The sequence below is a fragment of the Struthio camelus genome, chromosome 2, assembly GCF_040807025.1.
Source record: "Struthio camelus isolate bStrCam1 chromosome 2, bStrCam1.hap1, whole genome shotgun sequence".
In the NCBI taxonomy this organism is placed as follows: domain Eukaryota; kingdom Metazoa; phylum Chordata; class Aves; order Struthioniformes; family Struthionidae; genus Struthio; species Struthio camelus.
The window spans coordinates 131,549,271-131,568,708 of NC_090943.1; the positions used below are offsets into that span (position 1 = coordinate 131,549,271).

At 37.5% G+C, this 19,438-nt stretch overlaps 1 protein-coding gene across 3 annotated transcripts in view; it reads right to left on the reverse strand.

Annotated features, from left to right (window-relative positions):
- The window catches only part of C2H8orf34 (chromosome 2 C8orf34 homolog), a 164,141-nt gene that overhangs the window by 2,676 nt on the left and 142,027 nt on the right, over positions 1 to 19,438 (reverse strand). For 2 of the 3 annotated variants that reach the window (XM_068932555.1, XM_068932556.1), the window contains 2 exons: positions 16,949 to 17,451; positions 11,836 to 11,929 (listed from right to left, as the gene is read on the reverse strand). In XM_068932555.1, the coding sequence (XP_068788656.1) occupies positions 11,836 to 11,929; positions 16,949 to 17,451 (597 nt within the window). Of the gene's footprint in view, positions 1 to 9,233; positions 10,648 to 11,835; positions 11,930 to 16,948; positions 17,452 to 19,438 lie in introns of those variants that run through there. The other variant, XM_068932554.1, reaches the window with a different exon arrangement.

Here is a 19,438-nt window from a genome sequence, read left to right on the forward strand (position 1 = left end):
TAGGTGAGACGAGTCATACCTGACAGCCTGATTTTTCCAATGTAAAAGAGAATGACAATAATTTAAAGGTGGTTAATACAAGAAGGAAGCCACCACTGTTTAGAAAAAATAATTGAAAAACTACAGCAATTTTAAAGTTATTGAGATCAAACCAAAGAGATGGACAAACACAAGAACTGGGGCCTACAGTCATGACACATTATACAAACTTTAACTGGCGATTTCTCACAGTTTTGCTGTAAGTTATCATATTTTATTATCTTACTTCACAGATAAGAAAAATGAAACACAGAGAAATTTAGTGTTCCCAAAATTCTACTGTAATATACACACTGGTACTATGTAATGCCAAATAAGATTTAACCAAAATGAGCATAAATCTCAGATCAAGGATCAAGCGTCCTCTCTTCTCCTTTCCTCCAGTCCCTATACTCATGGGCTTGCTTACTGACAGGGTCAATAACAGTCACAGTTATTATGAATTCATTAAAAAATTTTAACCTTTTCCATTACAGACTTTTTCCTACTTGAATGTAAAATCCTTCCTCTTCATGATAAAGAGCAATTTCTATGGTTTTGGCTTAGACTAATCTCAGTTTTGTAAAATACATTTACAGCAATACGATAATAAGGAATGTTATACTTTTTAGAGCATGAAGAATTATGGGCCACCGAAAGAAAACAGATTTCTCTCATAGATCCTTCACCTCCTGGTCATTTTTGTACCCTGGGATTACAGTCAAGCATTCTACATTTTTTTTCTAGTTTCTGCAGCAACCTGATCCCTCTGGTGAATCAATCACTCAGCTGTGGAGCCAAGAGCCTTTCAAGGACTTATTTAATGCAAACCAATGTGCTCCCTGCTTGCTGGTCCCAGGGTCTAGCACTTCAGGGGGTCATGTGTATGTAAAGTGAGTGAAAAGTAGGTGTAGGATATGAACAATGTGCTTTGGTTGGATTTCACGGCTACTTCATGCTCTCTCTTCACTGTTGTAAATGACTAAGCAAGGCGCTGGTAAAAAGAGTACTGGGTTTAATGTCTTTTGAAAGAGGCTGTTACAATTAAGACTGTGACAATTAAATGGAATAAATAATATACAATGGTTTGCAGCAACATCCTCTTTGTCTATAGTGAAAGCATTCAACCAGTGTAGCAAAGAAAGGAATCAAGAAAGGCAGAAAAGGAGCTCAACAGTGTAACTTTGTTCTTAGTTTTTTCCAGTGTTCTGCAGTATGAAGGACACATGAAACACAGTTCTTTCCAACTGGAAAGTCTGTACAGTAGCTCGTGGGCAGAATAGCTTATCGATTTGCACCTGTAGGCCAGATACAGTCCCACAGGATTACTGCACACCTCACAAGTTTCATAGGGTTATAGTCAGTTGGGTCTTTAGTAAAACCCTAAAGCTATAGTTTCATGATTCATTTTTCGGTTGAAAGGCCAGTGGAGGCAGTCTCAGCCCACCACTGCCAGACTCTCAGATCTTCTCCATACTTCCTCCTGACTCACACTGCATAGGCATCCATAAGGCTGAACCACAACAGAGGACTGAATAGCTGCATAAAAACGTTCTAATTTTGCTAAGTCATTTTTTTAGCCAGATCAGTTCTCTGCTTTGCTGCACTGCGTGCCTTCATAAAGAGCTACATTTAAGCTAAGTTACTTTTACTCATCAAATAAAGTGTTTTAGAAAACCAAAGTCTAAAAGTGGATCAATCTGATTTAACCAAAATCAGATCAAGTAATTTAATTTCCTTCAGCAACATGCAGCAAATTAGGCTGCATTACCATTAAAAAGTTGCATTTCCTTGCTATAACAGCTAGCCTTATTAACTGGCTGTCACGGATTAGTTAATGAAAGCTTTAGTTTATTTTATTCTCTTCATTTCTTTAATTATTATCAGAGAAGAGGTTCCCTTTCATAGAAGATTATAGTTTTTTGATTATGACCTGTCAGACTAATCTTTTAACAGCACAATATTAAACAACAATATTAAACATAGACCATACTTTGTGACTCAAATTAGGGTTGCTATATCAACATATAGCTTGCTATATCAACATATACCTAGATGAATATTTTTTTGTGATATATGCAGATTGTAATACAGGTCTGTATTGTTATTCTAGGATAAAATTTTAATATGGTTCAGTAGGGTTTCTAGATGATCGGTACAGATAATTATCTGTTGCATTTACCTGTATAGCTATCCAGACTGGTTTATACAAGACACAAATTCTGTGGAATGCAAAAAGTAAGGACCCTTTAGCCTTTCCTAAAAGCTTAGATTCCACTTGCAAAAGCTTTTTTAAATAAGTAGAAAACCTTTTAAAAAGCAAAATATTGTTATCACTTAATAGAGGACATTCACTTAGTTATAATTAGGATGAATATATTTTGTGCTTTGCAATCTACAAATTTGCATGACTATCTAGAACACATTAAAGCCTTAATATTTTATAAATATCTTTATTACGATCAATATCAATCCAGCATTCTCATACCTTGTATTTTCCACGGTTACTTTATTTTAGACTACTGAAGACATATTACTTTATTCAGAGGCACCCTGCCATCTCCAGTAAACGGTTTTTATAAATATTTTATATTCTAAGAAACAAATTATGATTGTAAAAACAAATAGAGGGAGCTTTGCAGTCTAAAATCACTATCATAAATGTCAGCATAAAACACCAAAGTGTTTATACGCTATGTAAATATGTATGCACATGTATATACATATGTATATATATAATGTATATAGGTACATATAATGTACATATAGATATGTAATATAATGTGGAGTTCATATACATGTGTAATATAATGTACATATACATATGTATATGTATGCATGTTATATGCATTTTCAAGGGTTTGTCAGAAAAAAGACATTTTTCAGTTCTAAAGAATCAGCTCATTCCATTTGTGACTCAGTGTAACATTCACCTGCCTACTGTTGGCAGATTAAGAAATTACCTTGAATGTGTCAATTGAAGTTCACATATAAGGAAGCTTTTGAAGAAATTAAGTCAACATAAACGTAGACTCATATGAACATTATATCATGTTCTCTTTTATCAACGCCTAGCAAGCACTGCCCCGGAAAGCATCTGAAATGGCACATCTAGATGGGCCTTTATGAGCATAAATAAGTATATTCATAGACACTAAGACAAAAAATTCTACTATGATCATTTAGTCTGAGCTCCTGTGTAAACAGCACACAGAATTTTCCCCTGGATTAACGCCTATCATTTAGAAAAACACATCGCCTCACCTTAGTAACTGCAAATTCATTGCCATCCTTAACTTGCAGTTAAAATTCTTAAGGCTCCTGATTGCTAGGAAATAGCATTTAATTTTCTTTCCCATAGCTTGAAGAATTGCATCTTTTCCATTTGAATATCTGCACGCACATCACAAGTCATCTCCAAGCTTCCTAATTCAACACCTTTAGCTGAGGTGAACATCTAACAGGGTTTCCCAAGCCCTAAATCACTTTTAGTCGTCTGAAATCTCTCAGATAACTCCAATCCTTCTTAAGGGTTGGATATCAAAACTGCAGTTTTTTACTGACACTATGTGGAAGCGCTACTTTGCTCCTTATCCTTTTAGGCATTCAAAGAATGTTCTACCCTTCTCTGTGACAGGATTATGCTGAGAGCTCATGCTGAGATAAAGTTCCATGATGATCCTAAATCCATTAGGTTACTGTCTTCCAGGACAAGCCCTCATTATTTTGCAGCAGAGACAGATACATTTCTCTGATGCCAGTTATATTTCATTTGGTTCAAATATATTTCATCTGGTTATAATAAAATGCATTTTACTGGAATGTGGCCATTTTAGCAGCAGATTCATATGACTTAATAACTTCAGCTTCTCCTTCCCACCAATTATCCAAAGTTATGAGACCCTAATGAACCTCATTCATCTACATCTTCCTATTAGAAACTCTATTTTTGATTCTTCAGAGTCAGTTTTTAATCTACCTAATGTGTGCCCTGATAATTCCATTTGTCATTTTTAAAATTATATTGTCATTTATTATTACATTAGATGTCTTTGGGAATCCAAGTTGACCATAATGCAAGTTGCAGGAAAACATATTCTTTGGTCTGGGAAAAAAAAAAAAAGCTTGTAAAAAAACTTCCTGCACTGATTTCTTTCTCACTAAAATAGTTCCTTTCCAGCCGTCCTCCTTCCCCCCCCCCCACCAAAAAATTCATTTAGTTCAATGAGAACTTTTCCAAGATGAAAAAAAGTAGTAGTCAGAAGAAACAAAGTGGCATAAGTTAAAGTCATAAAAGTATAAGGAGAAAATGACAGCTTTGGATTTAAGAACATCCATTCAAATACAGGAACCCTGAATCTGGTTCCAACATTTTCTAGCCGTATTTGAACCCCCTCTCACATACATATACACTTTCCAAGATGACTTAACTACTAATAGAAATAAAGTCAGTCTCTACTTTTGTTTCATTGCCTATAAATTATTATATCCAAGTGTCCTATTCTTGGGCAAGTTTCCAAGCTACAAAATTGTTCTCTCTCTCATTTTCAGATTCAAAATATGAAATGGTGCAGCTTCACCAATGAGTATACAAGATATCCAGCCAAGAATATCCAATAGGCCTGGAGAAACACCGTTTAGAGGTAAATAATCCGGACCGGTATCCCATTTCCTAAGTGGAAATGGAGTTGGCTTAGGCTGATATGCCTAGCCAGACACTGATATGGAGAACGAAAGAGAAAAAACAGCTTTTTACCCTTGTGGTGATGCTGTAGTCTCTGTCAAACATGTATTTTTTAATATACATACCCATGGGAGAAACTGGGAAAATGACTTGTACCCCAAAGCAGACCAAAGCCTGAGGACACTTCCCATAAACGTTATGTAGGTTGGGAGATACAACTTGCTGACTTTTCTCTTCCAGTTTATGTTACAACTCTTGAGATATTTGATGCAAGGAAGGTACTAGTAAGTTTCTCCATAAGTTTTGGAAATGGAAATTATGCAGAAGTTCAACCTGGATTCACTTTTGGGACAAGAAAAGCACATTTTTGGTGAATTTACTATTCAATCTGAAAAATTGCCAAATATAAATATTATGTTCTTATTAATAAGACCTATAATTGAGCAATATCTTTGGGCAAAGCCTTACAACTAGTTTGCTCCCTAAAGAAACCAAATCTGGTCTTGTGCTAAATTCATACTCACTGAAAGAGATGTTTCCAGTGCTCATATATTACATCAGAACAGAAAGAACAATACAAGTAGTTGAATTGGACTAAAAGAAATGGAATGTGTTTGTGCTACTGTCATAAATACTGCAATCAACTCTTGCTGCTCTGACCGTGATTCTGTTGCTCTTCCTCATACTGAATAGTACACGGCTTCAGTGAAAGTAAATTTTCTCAGTAAAAATGTTTTCCAGCAGTATCCTCTTCTTTATTAGCAACTCTGATCAAGCAGTTTTCTAAATCTTAGAAATACTAATTTGTATAATTAATCAAGAAAGATAACTGTCTAGCCACAGGAATTTGCTCACGCTAAGGAATTTTACCAATGGGCAAATATCGAAAATTTCACAGAATCACAGAATGGCCAAGGTTGGAAGGGACCTCTGGAGATCATCTAGTCCCACACCCCTGATCAAGCAAGGTCCTCTAGAGCACATTGCACACAATCACATCCAGGTGGATTCTGAATATCTCCAGGGAAGGAGACTCCACTACCTCTCTGGGCAACCTGTGCCAGTGCTCTGTCACCCTCACAGTCAAGAAGTTTCTCCTCAGGTTCAGATGGAACTTCCTCTGCTTCAGTTTGTGCCCACTGCCTCTGGTCCTCTTGCTGGGCACCACGGACAAGAGTCTGGCCCCATCCTCTTGACACCCTCCCTTCACAGACTTGGACACATTGATCAGACCCCTTCTCAGTCTTCTCTTCTCCAGACTGAACAGGCCCACCTCCCTCAGCCTTTCCTCACAGGACAGATGCTCCAGTCCCCTCATCATCTTCGTAGCCCTCCGCTGCACTCTCTCCAGGAGTGCCACGTCTCTCTTGTACTGGGGAGCCCAGCACTGGACACAGTACTCCAGGCGAGGCGTCACCAGGGCTGAGTAGAGGGGGAGGATCACCTCCCTTCACCTGCTGGCAACACTCTGCCTAATGCACCCCAGGACACCGCTGGCCTTCCAGGCCACAAGGGCACATTGCTGGCTCTTGGTCAACTTGGTGTCCACCAGCACTCCCAGGGCCTTCTCTGCAGAGCTGCTTTCCAGCAGGTCAACCTCCAGCCTGTACTGCTGCAGGGGGTTATTCCTCCCCAGGTGCAGGACCCTGCCCTTGCCTTTGTTGAGCTTCAGGAGGTTCCTCTCTGCCCAGCTCTCCAGCCTCTCCAGGTCCCTCTGAATGGCAGCACAGCCTTCTGGTGTGTCAGCCACTCCCCCCAGTTTTGGATCATCAGCAGACTTGCTGAGGGCGCACTCTGTCCCTTCCTCCACGTCACTGATGAATACTTTGAACAAGACTGGACCCAGGACTGACCCCTGGGGGACACCACTACCTACAGGCCTCCAACTAGACTCTGTGCCACTGATCACAGCCCTCTGGGCTCTGCCATCCAGCCACTTCTCAATCCACCTCACCGTCCACTCATCTAACCCTCACCTCCTGAGCTTGCCTAGGAGGCTGTGATGGGAGACAGTGTCCAAAGCCTTGCTGAAGTCCAGGCAGACAACATCCACTGCTCTGCCCTCCTCTACCCAGCCAGTGTCATCCCATCACGGAAGGCTGTCAGGTTGGTGAAGCATGATTTGCCTTTGGTGAATCCATGTTGACCACTCCTCATCACCACCTTGTCCTCCACACGCTTAGTGAGGACCTCCAGGAGGAGCTGTTCCATCACCTCCCCAGGGATGGAGGTGAGGCTGACGGGCCTGTAGTTCCCTGCCTCCTCCTTCTTGCCCTTTTGGAAGACTGGAGTGACGCTGGCTTTCTTCCAGTCCTCAGGCACCTCTCCTGATCTCCAGGACCTTTCCAAGATGATGGAGAGCGGCCTAGCAATGACATCTGCCAGCTCCCTCAGCACTCGTGGGTGCATCCCATCGGGGCCCATGGATTTGTGGCTGTCAAGTTTGCCCAAATGATCTCTAACCTGATCCTCCTCAACCAAGGGAAGGTCTTCCTTTCTCCAGATTTTCTGTCTTGTCCCCAGGGTCTGGGATTCCTGAGGGCTGGCCTTAGCAGTAAAGGCTGAAGCAAAGGAGGCATTCAGCAACTCTGCCTTCTCTGTATCCTTCGTTATCAGGGCACCCACCCCATTCAGCAGCGGGCCCTCATTTCCCCTAGTCTTCCTTTTGCTGTTGATGCATTTCAAGAAGCCCTTCTTGTTGTCCTTGACATCCCGTGCCAGATTTAATTCCCAATGGGCCTTAGCCTTCCTTGTTGCATCCCTGCATACTCTGACAGTGTCCCTATATTCCTCCCAAGTGGTCTGCCCCCTTTTCCACACTCGGTAGACCTCCTTCTTCTGCTGGAGTTTTGCCAGGAGTTCCTTGCTCATCCATGCAGGTCTTCTGCTCACTTTGCTGGACTTCTTACTCAGAGGGATGCACCCGTGTTGAGCCTGGAGGAAGCGATACTTGAATATTAACCAGCTGAACTATGAATTTGGAACTATCCTGGAGCACAATCTGAATTTCTCAAGTCTGCAAAAAAACTGTCTTTGATTTCTTCAATCTTTTTCTTAGGTATACATTTGTGCAGAATGGGAAATACGAAGGTTTCTTTCAGTGCCTGTTGAATTCATCAGCTTAGTGCCTTTGACTGCAGTGTTTCAAGATCAGTACAGGAATGAATGTGGTGGAAATCCTATTTTTCTCCGAATACCTAGTTTTGATTTTTCAGCAGTAGGCCTTTCACTGCAAAAACTTAGAAAAGAGTTTGTATCTGTAGAATGGCAAAATATTTAATTTTCTTGCCACAGATGCGTAGGTGGGAGTTCAAGCCTTGTTCCAGATGCGTACAGAAATATTGTCCATCAGCCCAGCTAGAAATGAGTATGTAGAGCTCCTGCTGGCAAGCTGAAGTTAGGATGAAATGACAGAAGCCACATCATTTGTGTGCCAATAACTACAGAAATTGTAGTGCCTTAAACAGACTAGGGCAAAGGAATATATCTACATCAATATCTATATATTTGTGTGCACATTAATATGGATTAAAGAAGCAGCAAGTTCTCTAAGAGTTCAGGTTATTCACCTTTCATGCACATCTGACAACTGGATTGATTTCAGGTAGGAAAACTCTACATCTAGAAAGCTGCTTTGTGGGTCATTTGTAGAATTAGGCAGCTGAGATTCCAGCAGAATCTAGCCTTTGGGCAGTTTGTCAAATTAGTCTATTCCAGAGCTACAAACAGTAGATCAAATTACCCTAGAAGACTGTCTTCTTTTCAAGGTCCTAGCAAATCAGTGCTGCATTGGAGAATTTCAACCAACAATATTTGCAGGACTCTTCTCAGGGCAGAAATGAAGGTTGACTCCTGCAAGTCCCCTGAAAAACTGAAGCTCATCTCATAAAAGCTGGCTAACTAATGCTCTGGTGACTGGAGATGCAACTCTTGTTTCTTCACATCAGTATTTCATAAAGAAGAGAGCTATTTTGCCAGCTCTAAGAACACTCACCAAGTGGAAGTGGTAAATATTTTTTCCAGATCTCTCTGTGAAAATAGTGATCTTCATGCATCCGCTGAAAACTCTCTGGGGATAATCAGCAGACAAGTAAAATACTAAAGGTAATAATGGGGAATTGTCCTCAGAATGACAGCTGAAGAGAAAAACACATGAGGCCCCGTCTACCGAATATACTGTTTTTTCAGTGACACTGAAATCACCAAAGAACCACAGACTATAGGTTTTGGATGAGAACAAACATACTGCCTAGATCATTTTCACTCCTCTGTGCTCAACATGTACAGAATATCATAGCAAGCAGAAGAGACTTAGTTATTGTATGGCATTTCCTTAAAAAAAAAAAAAAAGTGTTGGTTCTCATTTTTTAATCACAAAATTTAAACTAAAGAGTACATAATTCTCTCTCCCTCCCTCTCAGCCACAGACTTAATTAAGCACACAAAGAAGGAGAGGGTTTGCTGAAAAATCAACGTTTCCTACAAAGTTTTTCTTTCCTTCTTTAATAATGACAAATCCCTTTTTCTCTGTATTAATTTATATCTTTTATATGAACACCTATTTGATTTCAAATTTTGTCATGGAGCTTTAAAAATGATTACATTCCAATTATCTTTGGATGTTTCTGGTGAGGATAAATTATTAAAATGTTCTCAGAGGTCCTAAAGGATTTAGAAAGTAAAATCTATTTAAAGTCTATTTTTTTCAAGAAATGAAAACCCCATCAACATTTCCATAAGACAATACGTGCGCTCCCATCTCTCTTTTGCAAATGATGCATGTTGGGAGATTCTGAGTTGTTTAAGTGACCTAATTCTGTAAAGCTATCATTCGCTTTGAAAATAGCCTCCTACATCTGACTACATTTGAAACTATTACCCCCAAAATAAGCTTCTCATTAATTTTCTTGTAGAATGTTAACTGAACACAAGGTATTAATTTAAAAGAACTCATGGTGACTCATATAGTTTCTCTTTTCACCTTGTTAGTTTTCCCACTACCTAAAACTAGCTTTACACCTGGCTGCTATTATCTCAAAGAATGTAGTATATATTATCCACATATAATTTATTAAAAGCTGAGTCAAAGAACAGGTGTTGCTATTGTAAAGATTAATTTTGCAGATCTTCTGCTCAGACTCATAAATTATGAGCTCCTGGGACCCTCAACACTAAAACACATACACAACATCCACATAAATTTATTAAAATTAGGTAAAAAACAAAGTATAATCTTGCACAACACTGAGCCTGCAAACTCTGGCATCAGCAAGTATGCCAAGCCCCTCAGTGACTCTCCACTTTACAACCATTTCAGCACCTGGGAATTTGCAGCTTCTCTTTGCCAGCAGCAGTAGTTCTGAGCTTTGTGCTTGTGTCCAACACCAGCATTTCCCCTCAGATGGCCATGACAAAAACATTATTATTGTTATTTTTTTCCAACACCGTTATCATTATTAGATTTCAGATACAGGAAGCATTGCTTTGACCAAACATTTTTGTTACCTTACTTGTTATATTAGTAGAAATATTGAGCTGCTATAAATGGTGCTGCAGGTGACTATGCAGACTTACAGGTAGTCTCAAAATCAAGACGTAAGCATGCTTAAAGCTGTAAATCCTGTTACTAAGGAAACTATAGTTTACAATTACCTTCTCTGTTCTCTGTGCATCAGATTCAGGTAGAACAATTATTATTAATTAAGCATCAATAATAAAGTTGTGCAATAGGTAGGCACTTGATTAAATGCACATCTATAATCTCTACTGATTTGGAGGGAGGACTGTTCCTTCTGTCTCTAATCTTCCACCATGTCACACTGGGCACTGGCAATGATCTACCACAATTAACTACAAATCATTAGACAAATGTAGAGGCAAATTCATGTCCACAGAAGGGGTAGGTACCAGGCTCTCCCTTTGGCCACCTATGGTGAGCTTCAGCCCTAAGAAAAGTGAAAGGTTCAAGTTTAAGCCAAAGTGGATTTACTAGCTTTGGACTAAACATAGCTGGAACTTGACTTTAACACTGAAAAATTAATAGCCATGCTTTTGAGAATCTCAGTATGTAAACTGAAATGTCACAGTCATCATGGGCTATTTATTTTAATATATTACTTTATATTATCATCTTCTTATTCTTTTATGTTATTTATATTATTTTATATTGTTTACACATATATTTTATGTATATTTTATCATGGGCTATTTGTGAAATTGGTATGCAAATAGAAAATTCTTAAGATTTTTAAGTGGCATAATTAAAAACTATATTCTGTTTATCAAGTGTGACTATTATTGATCATTAATCCTTTACACAACTCTTCCATTCCATTAGGAAATTGGCTTTTTCTTCTTTTAACTCTGCATGTTTAAAGTGTTTTTAGTCTCATCTATCAAGTTACAGCTAATTAAATGGCTTGTTCTTTTTAAGTATATCATCTAAAATACGTTACAAAATAGTTCACACATTCACCCTTGCAGATCACAAACTAAACTACTGTGAATTAAAAAGAAATTGCAAAGTATTTAATATTTTCGACAAAATTATTTACAGGCACTGTGTAGCCAGATACAACTTGTTACAGTTTGAATATATTGCAATTTATAGCGTGTTCTCTCATTTAGGTATAACCTCTTCAAAGAGTTTAGGTTATTAAAAACTACTTGTTTGTTTAAGAACTTTTTTCATACAGAGGAATTCAAAAGATTGTAGGCAAAACAGATAATGGAGTCACAATCCTGCAAAAGAAGGCTGGAGCTTCCAGAGCTACTGGGGTTTTTTTGGTGTTTTTGTCTGTCAAAGTAGATTTCCTACACAGAATATCTATTTCTATTTCATGCTATTTTTCTGGAACAGCTACTTTAACACATTCCGTACAAATTGTTTCACTTAGTTAAATAAGCTGTGGTTTATGATCATCTTGTCAATGTTCAGTGACTGTAGGAACGCTTATGTAAATCAATCCTGTTAAGTTCAATATTTCAGCCCTTGAACGAAAGAGTAATTCGTACTTATGAGAACAGCTCATCTGAACAGGCATGACTTCTTTGCAGGGTTTGGTGATAAGAAAGAGAGAAGCTAAAGTCTGAGCTGTTTTGACATATTATCAGCTCCTAATACGCATACTTACATTTGTCTTGGTCAGCTTCCACTCCTTCACTTTCTGTGTCACTTGGCAATATCCAAGGTTGATGAGCAAGCTGAAGCTGTTGTAAGAATTCATCCTGCCATAAACAGATCTATTTTAGATAAAATGATACAGAATCGTCCTGTATAACTACAGCAAACACTATAGCCTCAGTTAATTGGAGAGGCAAAAGCCTTTAATAAAAAAAATTTTCATTGACTTTCATTGACTTCAGTCCAGGAAGAGCAAGGACCTACAGCCTGATTTAGAACCTGTGGTCTTGTTGGAGAAGGTAAAAGCCTATGAAGGAGAAAACCTATGGTGACTTTTGTCTCCAAGATACCACAAAACTCTCAGCATCAAAATATAAATGTTATACACACTTAGAGTCCATATACAGATGAGTACATGGCTTTTTTTTTTTTTTACAGTCAGCCCCTTTTTATATAATGTATGCATATATAGAAAAATAAATTTCCATACACACACATGCATGCAAGCAGGCACAAACACACACACACACACACACACACACACACATAAATACATATATAAAATACTGTCAGGTTGCTTTGCAATATTCAAGGTGAGGTGAGACTGGAATGTATACAGATAGCTTCATTTTCATTAGCTGTCCAAGAATACAGGTCTAGTCTTTAAAATTTAACTTAAACATTGGCCAGATGTTTATGATATCAAAATACAGATTCTTATAGGCTCCAAAAAGAAAGGGGAGAGAGCCCTGTTTCATTTCACACCAGCTACAAATCTGAATCTATTTATTCAAAGTTAAATCGTAAGACATAGCACTGAGGCATAATTGTTGCTGGGTTTTAAATTGATGATCTGGTTTAAAAATATAAACTGGGTTTGTGTTATTAAGTTCTTGGAAATTGAGGACTGTTCGATAAAGGGCTAGATTGCTGGTAGTAAATTGTTAATTTATTCAGATGTTAAAAAAAATACAAGACGACTGCTGCACTGGCCCAAAACTAAGCTCAGGGAGGAGGTGCAGGCCTTAGGCTTGTATTGTCACTTGAAATGGTCCCAGTGTTAGAAAAGGTTGCTGACTACAGCACTGAACTGGGCAGTTTTTTGGTACATGGAACATGATTCTTGCAGTCAGAGCAAGTAGCTCTCACACCGATCAACACACTTTTTAATCGTCCACAACACAAAGCAAAGAACTGAGCAAGACAGCAGAACAGAACGGAAGTATCTGACCAGAGGCAGAGTTCTCATGACATTGAGTTGTTTTCTATACTCAGTAATCAGGGGGAAAATTTGTGTAAATCGATGTTGCAGTAAGTTAAAGCTTCCTGCTGTTAATGATTACAGATCGATAAGTATTACTGAATGCCACTTTAAAACTCTATGGATGAATAAAGGGTTTGTAAAATTCCAAGTGTTCAGAAAATGTAACGGCAAATGAGGGAATGGGTAGTATTTTCATCTCAACAGCCATTGAAAAGAACTGTCACAGAATGGTGTCACTTTAATTGAATCTATCCAGAAGAGAGAAGCAGGATTCAACTTTCCATTGTCAAGCTATACAAAACACCAAAGGAGACAGTAAATGCAAGAAAGTATCTCTGCAAAAGGATTTAGATCCCTGATTTATTAGTTTTATAGAGATAATAAAACTATTTCTCTCGGTAACGTTTCTTTGCTATAATTCAATTCAGCCTTGAACAGGGCTGATAACAAAACACACCTGTTGGAACACTGTGATATTGTGTGTGCCATGAGGCAGAAATTCATGCAGAAAAACTCCGATCATTAGAAGTCTCTAGCATTATTCTTAATTCTCAATAAAAATTCTTAACAGTTGATATGTTAAGTACTTGCTAAATTATTTAAGAATTTTGCTATGACAAGATTAAACCATCTTGAGCTAGAGCATAGACTTTACTAAAAGTTAAGAACTCTCCTTGAATTGTATTTATTAGTAGTATTTTTCTATTTTAGATTTCTTATGCTACTTTGAAATACATTGCAAACAAGGAAGCATACATCAAGCGTTAAGAGATATATTAAAAATCCTGAGAACTGAACTAGTGACAGCACAGAGTAAGTCCATGAAGATTCTGAATTCTTTAATTCAAGCTCCTTATGATAAAACATGCTCCTTGTAATCAGCCACCGCATTCTTGTCCACTGACTCATTCTCCTCAAATATATACCAGTTCGTACTGGTTTATTCCACTAACGTCAGTAGATATTCCTGAGTTACACCAGAGTAAGAAAGCAGCAACTACTTTTCAAAATTTTTATCATAGTGTCTTGTATAGTATTGGCAAAATAACCACAGTGCATTCACATAAAATGAAAATTCTTCTTTTACACCATAAGTAGCCTAGGCAGAATAAAGGCAATTTCCCTTCTTTTATTTTACTGTATTTATACAGGAAGGGGATACAAAACCTATAATGAAAGTTGCAAAATAATAAACAGTATCAGCTTCTAGTTTTATATGTTTGTAATCTGTAAAAGTACAAAGAAAGACAGAGCTTTGTTTTTCTTCACCTACCCAAGTCTCCCCCTACTTCAGCTTTTTAAAATTTGTCTCCATGGTCAAAGAGAAGCTGTGATACAAGGGAACAGAATCACATGGCCACAAAAAGAAGGACACTTCTAACAGCCAAAAGCGTCACTGAACTGAGACACTTACTCAGGATGTTCTGTTCATACCCTCTTCTCTTTTTCTAGGTAACCAGGAACTGGGGTGGGGAAAGACAGCTTAAAAGAGCTTCTAAAGCTCACAGGATAACACTCCAGACATGAGGCCAATTGGCCAGATCTCCATTAGCTACCTTCCAAGAACTGAGGGCCTTTACAGCTTGGCAGAGGAAGATCTTGAGCATGAAGATGTCATATCAGCAGTTTTCCCCTTCAGATAAGACCTAGTCCCAAGATGAATTTCTGTTAAATCAAAGGTCATTTGTGTACTTGTCAGGAAAGGATAAATAGCCCCAGCTTTGGGTTATTTATCTACCAGTCAGTGTATTGTTGTGTCCCACAAGAAAGAGAAAGAGAATTTATCACTTCTAGAAGGCAATAAAACAGAGTATAAAATCATGGACAGAATCGCTGAGATTTTACATCAGCTTTACAGCAGGCTTCCTAGATGAAACTGGACATGTTAATTATCTAAAAAAAGGGTAATAATACTGCTCTTTTTAAAAATATATGAGACATACATACATTAAAAAGAACTTATGACGCTTACTGTAAGAGATCAGCAAAGTTTGGTATTTAGCAAACAGAAGTAACAATTGTTATAGCAAATAAAAATCAATCTCACTGGTTATTATTACTATAACTACAAAAGGCTGTGGAAGTAAGCATTTTTAACTGCCTGCACTATTACAGAAAAGATTAGAAGTGAATGAGAGATTGGATAGCACTTGGTGGAAATGCAATGCTTATTACATGGCACTTTCAGGATTCTGTACAGAATTAAAGCTGGCATCACATGACCATACATCAGTTAAGAGCAGGGCTGGTTAAAAAAAAACGTAAAGTATTTAGCAGGAAACAAAGAAATTATTCATTTGTTCTGAATATTTTTAGTTAAAAATTAATTTTAACTCTTTCAGGTTCTAGTATGTGAGAAAATTCTAACATAAAAACAGATACACACTCCCTTCAAAGAGAAGATTGAAGGGTTTTTATTTGTTCTTTCCTTTTACATATTTTTTTTCTCTGAAAATTTCAGGTTTGAAAATACATCAACTGTCAGTTGAGATACTTTCAACAGAATTGTAGCCAGCTTCACTTCTCATATCTTTAACCCGGATGTCCAGTTCAGGCTGAAGAAGTAGCTTCAGTGATAGAATTAGAGCAGTGCCATTCAAAAACAAAAATGAGCGTATTTTTTCACTACCAACTTTGAGGAAGATTTCCTCCACAAATTCTATGGTTTTAGAGTTATGGGTGCCTCCTTTCCTCTCTCTCGTAACACATAAAGGAGGTCACATATGCAATTCCAAGGTTATTCTAGGTAATGACTCTAATTCTCCTACAATTTTCTCTGAGTAATATTATTATATAAAGAACTTTATTTTTACTTTAAAAAAATTGTTAGCCTGATATAACATACATTATGTCAAATGTCACACCTAACACATTTTTTGAAGTATTAATACATCTCAAAAAAAAAACTAAAGTATTTTTTTCAGTTTTGAAAAAAATCAGCATAGACTTTCACAAAGAGAGATAAAGTTGGTAATACATCGTGGGAACCGACTTGTTTCACCTTAGCTGTCTAAAAATTAGGAATCCAGACATACAGGTCCTTCTCAAGTCACTGGAGAAAGACCGTCATTTCCTGAGATTAACTCACACCTTTGTAAGGCAAGTATGAGACACAGACAGCAGGGTACAAGCTAAAGTTATCTTTAAAGCAGCTAAGGTTAGTGAAGAAGAATTCTACTCAAAATTCACAAGGCACTTTAATTTCTTTTTTTAAACAAAAACTAATCCTGTAAAAGCCATTAATATGAGACAGGAAGTTCCTATAATCTGAACCAGGTTAGTTAGCATGCACAATAGTCCTAGACAGTGACTCAATAACATCGGACATTTTCTTACTGCAGGTCAGTTTTCTGTTTTGAAAAAATCTGTCAGTTTAATGGTGTCTGGGTAATCACTGCAATGTGTCAAATAAATGAAAAAATAAAGCAGATCAAAGAAATCTTATGCCTTGTCATTATAGCAGGAAAAAGTACCCCAGAATCATAGAGACAGATAAAGTTGTGCTAAATATTCCACACATAGGCACCTCTTAGAAAGAGTAAGGCTAATGACTGCTATCTATTATGCAGTCAAAACCCTACCAAGCTCATGAAAAATCTGGGGGGGAACGAGTGTTTCAGGATGATTTCTGTAATAATCCTGACATTCTCCAACAGCTTGACAGCTTGAGTACCTCTCATAGCTGAGCAGTATTTCCTTGCTAATTTTCACATCATTAGGTTTAAAGTTCATCTGAGAGTAGTAAGTTATATTAGGTAAATTGATATTACTTTAATGTAAAACACAATCCAAAACAACTCTAGTCTTCCTGTTACAGTAGTTCTTAAATACAGCAAAAACATTAAATTGAAATTCTTACTTCTGATAAACTGCTTCTCTGAGTAGTGACAGTTCCAACAATGTCTCCACTCATTTGCACAGACAGCCCTGAAGCAGCGCTGAGGGTCCTCCCCAATTGGATCTTAGATGTCAGAGATCTGCTTCTCTGCATACTAATGATGCCTTCTTTATTTCCCTGGTTGATAGGGGTAAGAGGTCGTGACAGCAAGCTATTCGGGGTCACAGGTCTGCTTCCTGGAGTTGACGGAGTCGGAGGCCTATTGGTTTGTGTGTTGGGCATCAGAGGCCTACTGTTTGCGATACTGGGCACCTGTGTTCTGCTGTTAGCGGGTAGTGGTGGCGATTTGTTTCCTTGGAGTTGAATGTTTTTCCCTATTTGAGTTGGTATCTGAGGCCTTGGATTTTGGCCTTGTGTAGCTTGAAAATTGCCTTGATGGTCAGATGTAACTAAACTAGGATGCTGGATACTAGGGCTTCTTGAAAGCCTTGCTTCTTCCCACAGCGCTAGGTCCTTTTCAATATCTGCGCACACACACACACAAATATGAAAGCAATATTCATTATTTAAAAAATGAAAGTCACTTCTATTTCTCTCTCATTTTACACTCTTATTGACTTTCACCAATATGAGTGACAAGTGCCCAAATCTCAAGTTAGGCAAAGAAAATCTATTCACTTTCAAAAATTCAAAGGCATCAGAACTGATAGTTCAAATACGTTTCACAGTCAACTACTCAAAAATTATTTACCTTTAGTGCAAACACAGCTATCCCACAAAAACAAAATAATATCACTGCATTGATACCTATGAATGTCACCTTCTTCCACCTATGAATGTCACCACAACCAACAAAAACCTTTCTCATTTCTTTCATGTTATCTCTCTGTAACTTTTAAATAGTTTCTCATTTGTATCAAGGAAAGATGGAGCAATGACCAAAATCTGAAATCCTCAGTTGCAGGGAAGGGCAATCTAAAACTGGTTCAAGATGAGACTCTTCACTTCCAGCCTCACCACATTCTGCCCAACCAAAATCTGGGATCAAAAAAACCTTGAACTCTGGCACATCTGGATCAGTGATCCTGTTTGGATCTGAGTTTTGTACTGTGGCCTGCCTTCAGTGTCGCAGTAGACGAAGTGGTGCCAGTGCCTAGAATCCAAGGGAAAAAGTGGTCTTCGTGTGCTGCTCCAATTCCTACCCCTAACACAAGTCAAAACTCTCAAGAAAGGTCATTGGAAGTTCACCTTTGTAAGCTGTAAGGAATAAGATTGTATTTAAAAACAAAACAGTTTAGAGACAGTGATGAAAGCATCTTCTGAATTCATATAAAACATATTTTTGCTCCTAATGTATTAAATCAGATATACCTCAAAAAAGTTAAGTGAGGGTGGTTCAGTATTTAGTTTAATATACCTAGAGTACTGAAAAGTCCTTACGAGTAAAAATGTCAAGAAGCTTAAGGAATAGTTTACTCAAGCTTACTTTATTTTACACAATTATTATCAATTTTTCACTCCCACTGACATGGACCCTACTAGAAGTTGGGTTTGATATGGACAGTTGGCTCCCTTTAGGAAAGCAGTACTACCTTGCATTAGACTCTATGAGCCTGCATGTAACAATAATTCAGGTACGAAAAGTTCTAAAATGAACACAGTCTGCTTTTCCGAAATATAGTTCAGAATCTATTTCACTTGTGTTTACCAGTAGGCATAAAAATAATGCTCTATGTATAATAATTAAATTCATAATAATAATTAAATAATAATGTGCTGCCTTTAACATTAACTTATTTTATAATAACGCTTTGGAAACATGAAAGTAAGCTGTGACAGTTTCATGTTTGTAGTCTAATAGAAGATATTTCACACATTTAAAATGCTATTATTAAAAAAGATGCTAAAACTGGAACAGTTGTGGAAGCCTTGAATAAAACTCTCTCTCAACTCTTTAAAGAACAAATGTTTGCTGCTAGCAAATTTTGAAATACAGTTATTGTTTTTAGCACACAGTTAAGAAGGTTTCTAATTGCCACTTTAATCTAACTAAAAACTGACCTCACAAAACCAGCTAGTTATTTCCATTTTAAAATAACTATGTCTCAAAGTACTCTCACACTATGCACAATCAATACACATCACTTTGGAACTTATATGATGCCTGGTTAAAATCCAGGGGCCAATAAATGATAATGAGAGTTACCCAATTTAAACCAAACAAGGAATATGTTCTTCTAAAGATTAAATTACGCCTGTGTCTTTGCAAAATTACAGATCTCTAACTTCTCTATGGTGCTTCAGCATGCTAAAAAATTATCTGAATATCTAATGATTTAATGAGCTCAATAAACATTTTATTTTGGCTCATATTTCTTAATTTCATATACTAATTGAGTCTGCAGACAAACTAGTTTAACAGTTTTTCCACATATAATTAACATGTTCTCATAAGAAAATTGTTCAATTCTATTTAGCATACATTCTCTGTCTGATTTTGCTTCAATATCA